At 45.0% G+C, this 6,000-nt stretch overlaps 1 protein-coding gene across 1 annotated transcript in view; it reads right to left on the bottom strand.

Moving 5' to 3' along the window:
• Positions 1-5,599, bottom strand: part of LONRF3 (LON peptidase N-terminal domain and ring finger 3) — a 43,549-nt gene extending 37,950 nt beyond the window's left edge. The window contains exon 1 of the mRNA XM_073560985.1: positions 4,888-5,599. Within this exon, the coding sequence (XP_073417086.1) occupies positions 4,888-5,500 (613 nt within the window). The 5' untranslated portion in view covers positions 5,501-5,599. The remainder of the gene's footprint in view (positions 1-4,887) is intronic.
• Positions 5,600-6,000: the final 401 nt, after the last annotated feature.

Consider the following 6,000-nt stretch of genomic DNA (forward strand, 5'->3'; position numbering starts at 1 on the left):
TCTAACAGCGTACAGTGCCTGCTTTGTATAATGTTATGTAACCATACCTTGTCTGATCAGAAACCAGGCAAAGTCAATGTCAAATGAGAGTTTTTATGTCAGTCCATGAAAATCGGGTGTCATCCAAAAGCGTTTCCAATGTTTTTCATGGTCCCATAAACTTGCATGGCCAAGTGCTATCCGATATGTGAATAAAAAAAAAAAAATTGAACATGTCTGACCTTTTTGGACATGTTAACCGTGCCATAGAATTTCATGGGTACATGATGAAAACCATGGATAGCACTCGTCCGAGATAACGAGTTGTGTGCACGAGCCCTTAAGCCGGGATCACACATGCGAGGAATACGGCGGAGTCTCGCATGTTAATACCCGGCACTGCCGCCGGCACTCAGGATCGGAGCGTGCAGCTCCATGTATTGCTATGCGGCCGCATGCTCTGCTCCCGAGTGCCGGGTATTAACATGCGAGACTCGGCCGTATTCTTCGCATGTGTGATCCCGGCCTTAGGCTGTGTATTTCCTTACAGTTCCTGCAAAGTGGATGGGATTTATATCCCAACTGTGCTTTTTAGTTACTCAGCATAAACGGACCTGGAAATTTCTCTTGCGGCTACACTGAGTTTTTCGTGCGGATTTTCTCCATAGACTTGCATCAGATGCAAAAAATGCTCAGGCTAAAAAAAAAAAAAAATGCACATGCGTTTTTAGTGAGTTTCTGCTGTGGAAACACATCAAATTGGTAATCGGCACATGACTGTATCAAAGTTTTGCAAACACCAATACCAGTAAGTATCAAAACAAAGCAGCTTCATTTAAAACAGGACACCCCAAAAGGAGAGCAAAAATGCAGAGTCAAAAACGCAATGAAAAATGCATGTACCTAATTTTCATAATAGGTGCAGAAAATGTGCAACATCGAAAACTGTCCAAATACTTATCCTGGGAACAAAGCCTGAAAGGGCCTTTACCAAGCTTGAATGTGGTAGTAATAAGTAGATATGAGACGTCACCTGCTACCGGAGGTACACGAGCATACTGCATAGCAGAACGGAAGATTGCTGCTTCCTCATTGATGACAGTCACCCACAGAAAGTGCAATAAATGCCATGTACAGTACAAGAAACCTGAAGGTGTTTGTCAGCTCATTGCCAAACATAGGCTCCCTCCACTCTAGGACAATTCTAGATACTTTGTTTCAGGCAGGGATCACACATAAATCACAATGTCCCACTGAAAAATTAAATCAGAATAAAGGACCAATTGGTATAAACAGCTTATTTTTATTAACAACAAATTTTTAAAAATGTACAAATGGAGAGATGCACATATCAATGAAGGGACGTTATGAGCCCATTTTTTTTCCCATATATCAAACACCAAATGAATACACCATTATCAAAAATAGTAATAAGTATACAGTAGCTGCAAAAAACCCTTATTCTGTAAAAACATCCACAAAAAAGTGAAAAACTGTGCAATTTATTATAATAAATATCCATAAATTAGTACGATAAGGATTCTCATCAATGTGGGAGCTCTCAGGTCTATATTACCACTGTAAATTGCCAAAAACCGCAAGGAATCTGAACTATGGCGATGCCCATGAATGAATGTTAAACTGGGCCAATATACTAACCATCCTTATGGCAATGTCAATCTTTGTTAGCGGCATACAAGTCGGGGACGCCCGAGGAGACTCCTTATCAATCATCGGTAATGGCTGTTTTGCTCTTTGATATTGTTTGTTTCATTTTTATATTATTACTGCAATTATGCTGTTGCATGGATTCATGTTGAGAGCGGACTTGTATGCCGCTAACAAAGATTGACATTGCCATAAGGATGGTTAGTATATTGGCCCAGTTTAACATTCATTCATGGGCATCGCCATAGTTCAGATTCCTTGCGGTTTTTGGCAATTTACAGTGGTAATATAGACCTGAGAGCTCCCACATTGATGAGAATCCTTATCGTACTAATTTATGGATATTTATTATAATAAATTGCACAGTTTTTCACTTTTTTGTGGATGTTTTTACAGAATAAGGGTTTTTTGCAGCTACTGTATACTTATTACTATTTTTGATAATGGTGTATTCATTTGGTGTTTGATATATGGGAAAAAAAATGGGCTCATAACGTCCCTTCATTGATATGTGCATCTCTCCATTTGTACATTTTTAAAAATTTGTTGTTAATAAAAATAAGCTTTTTATACCAATTGGTCCTTTATTCTGATTTAATTTTTCAGTGGGACATTGTGATTTATATCAATAGTTATGGTATTTATTTTTTGATTATGGAGGCAATTCTATAAGTGATTTAGGGATCACACATGCAAGAAATTCGGACGAGTCTCGCATCTTAATACCCGGCACTGCCACCGGCACTCAGGACCGGAGAGTGCGGCTGCATCTATTGCTAGGCAGCCGCACGCTCCGACCCAAGTGCCGGTGGCAGTGCCGGGTATTAAGATGCGAGACTCGTCCAAGTTTCTCGCATGTGTGATCCCGGCCTCAAGATGAGTGTTTGCTCGTTCAGACTCATTTGTGCATCCTGTTTATGGTATACTGACACTCCGCACATAGGTAAGAGCCAAAAATGTATCAATTTGTCAAACCAGAGTTCTTGGCATGAACAATGTGTAGGAATATTTATGTAACACCTATTTTAATAGTTATTAGAAAGGGATAGTGTTATATCAATCAGTATCGGGCCAAGTTCACACAGATGTATTTTTGGTTTGAGTACTGGCTGTGAAAAAAACAGACAGCACCCAGACCAATGTTATTTAATAGGACTGTGCAGATGAGCATTTTATTTTTTCATGGACCAAATCTGGTGTGTAAAAAAATAAATAAAATCACAGCACACGCTGTTTTTGCCTTTTGGCTTACTGAGACTCCTCCATTCAAGTCTATGAATGTGCAAAAAAATATTAAAAATAAATAAATAAAACCAGGTTCCATCCACAGCCACATTATGGCATCATTGCAATTATTTAAGAAAAGAAACTATTTAGTCTTGTAAATTTTGGAAAAATGCCGATGTGTAAAAAAACAAAATGGATTGTACACAGATGACAAAAGGGTGAAAAAAATTTGTCTGAATTTTCTGGATGAAATTCGGCCGATTTTTATATAGCCTTAAAGTGGCATATTGCAGTAAAGGGGCAGCCCAGGTACAGGTTCCTCATACACAGCAGTTTGGTATATGGCAGCAACGGGGCAGCCAGGTACAGGTACTTCATACACAGCAGTATAGTATATGGCAGTAAAGGAGCAGCCCAGGTACAGATACTTCATACACAGCAGTTTGGTATATGGCAGCAACGGGGCAGCCAGGTACAGTTACTTCATACACAGCAGTTTGGTATATAGCAGTAAAGGGGCAGCCCAGGTTCAGGTACTTCATACACAGCAGTTTGGTATATGGCAGTAAAGGGGCAGCCAAGGTACAGGTACTTCATACACAGCAGTTTGGTATATGGCAGTAAAGGGGCAGCCAAGGTACAGGTACTTCATACACAGCAGTTTGGTATATGGCAGTAAAGGGGCAGCCCAGGTACAGGTACTTCATACACAGCAGTTTGGTATATGGCAGTAACGGGGCAGCCCAGGTACAGGTTCCTCATACACAGCAGTTTGGTATATAGCAGTAAAGGGGCAGCCCAGGTACAGGTACTTCATACACAGCAGTATGGTATATGGCAGTAAAGGGGCAGCCCAGGTACAGGTACTTCATACACAGCAGTATGGTATATGGCAGTAAAGGGGCAGCCCAGGTACAGGTACTTCATACACAGCAGTTTGGTATATGACAGTAAAGGGGCAGCCCAGGTACAGGTACTTCATACACAGCAGTTTGGTATATGGCAGTAACGGGGCAGCCCAGGTACAGGTTCCTCATACACAGCAGTTTGGTATATAGCAGTAAAGGGGCAGCCCAGGTACAGGTACTTCATACACAGCAGTATGGTATATGGCAGTAAAGGGGCAGCCCAGGTACAGGTACTTCATACACAGCAGTTTGGTATATGGCAGTAAAGGGGCAGTCCAGGTACAGGTACTTCATACAAAGCAGTTTGGTATAGGGGCAGCCCAGGTACAGGTACTTCATATACAGCAGTTTGGTATAGGGGCAGCCCAGGTACAGGTACTTCATACACAGCAGTTTGGTATATAGCAGTAAAGGGGCAGCCCAGGTACAGGTTCCTCATATACAGCAGTTTGGTATATGGCAGTAAAGGGGCAGCCCAGGTACAGGTACTTCATACACAGCAGTTTGGTATATGGCAGTAAAGGGGCAGCCCAGGTACAGGTACTTCATACACAGCAGTTTGGTATATGGCAGTAACGGGGCAGCCCAGGTACAGGTTCCTCATACACAGCAGTTTGGTATATAGCAGTAAAGGGGCAGCCCAGGTACAGGTACTTCATACACAGCAGTATGGTATATGGCAGTAAAGGGGCAGCCCAGGTACAGGTACTTCATACACAGCAGTTTGGTATATGGCAGTAAAGGGGCAGTCCAGGTACAGGTACTTCATACAAAGCAGTTTGGTATAGGGGCAGCCCAGGTACAGGTACTTCATATACAGCAGTTTGGTATAGGGGCAGCCCAGGTACAGGTACTTCATACACAGCAGTTTGGTATATAGCAGTAAAGGGGCAGCCCAGGTACAGGTTCCTCATATACAGCAGTTTGGTATATGGCAGTAAAGGGGCAGCCCAGGTACAGGTACTTCATACACAGCAGTTTGGTATATGGCAGTAAAGGGGCAGCCCAGGTACAGGTACTTCATACACAGCAGTTTGGTATATGGCAGTAAAGGGGCAGCCCAGGTACAGGTACTTCATACCTACAGTGAGATCACTGCTCTTACCTAGAGAGATCGCTTCATTGTATCTGTCCAGGGCATCCTGTAACTTGCTCTCACCCAGCAGGGCATTGCCTTCATGCCTGAGCCTGGCAGCCTGGACCTCGCAGGAGAACCACTTGGCTATGATGGTGCTGAGCAGCACATTGACCCTGTAGTGGAGCTCTGTGCCCCCCTGAGCTTCCCTGCACAGTCTACACGGACTTGTCCTGTGGCTCTCCAGGCACCTCTTACAGAAGGTGTGCCCACATGGCAGAGTCACCGGCTCGTACAGGAAGCCCTGGCACTCCTTGCAGGTCAGGACCCCCCACTGTGGGCTCAGGGGCAGCGGCTCCCTTCCCCTCAGCTCCTCTGCCAGGCAGGACACCAGGGTCTCCAGCTGCTCCGCACACAGCTTCTTCTGGGCAGCGGCGTCCTGGTACAGCTCGCAGGCATCCTGCAGTCGGCCAGTGTATGCCAGGCACTCTGCCCTCCGGAGCAGCAGCCCCCAGTCCGCCGCCCCCGACTGCTGCTCCTGCCGCTCATAGATCTCACACGCCAGCTGGAAGTTTTGGGCTTGAAAGGCTTGTGCGGCAAACTCCAGCATGAGGCCGGCGCTGACTCCCTCCGGGGTGCCCATGCTGCCCCTCACTGCACCCCCGGGCTCTGGAGGCGCCTCATTCCGGCAGTACGGTAAGAAGAATCCTGCCAGCCAAGGGTTATATAAAAAGCCGCCACGTGACGCCCAGCAGCGGCTCCCATTGGCCGAGCGCCTTCAAATTGTTACAAAACCTCACTGGGTTTTATAACAAGGTTGCAGTTGTCATTGTCTGATCGCATGTCAGAGGAAAGTAGTGATCGTGCCAAGAAGGCCGACACGTACACAGCTGGCACACAGGGCACAATACGCCATAAGATATATAATAATACCTCCCAGCCCGGACACGTACACAGCTGGCACACACAGGGCACAATACGCCATAAGATATATAATATAATAATACCTCCCAGCCCGGACACGTACACAGCTGGCACACACAGGGCACAATATGCCATAAGATATATAATATAATAATACCTCCCAGCCCGGACACGTACACAGCTGGCACACACAGGGCACAATATGCCATAAGATATATA

This window comes from Dendrobates tinctorius, unplaced genomic scaffold (assembly GCF_039654945.1).
Source record: "Dendrobates tinctorius isolate UK_male_01 unplaced genomic scaffold, ASM3965494v1 ptg000309l, whole genome shotgun sequence".
Classification (NCBI taxonomy): Eukaryota; Metazoa; Chordata; class Amphibia; order Anura; family Dendrobatidae; genus Dendrobates; species Dendrobates tinctorius.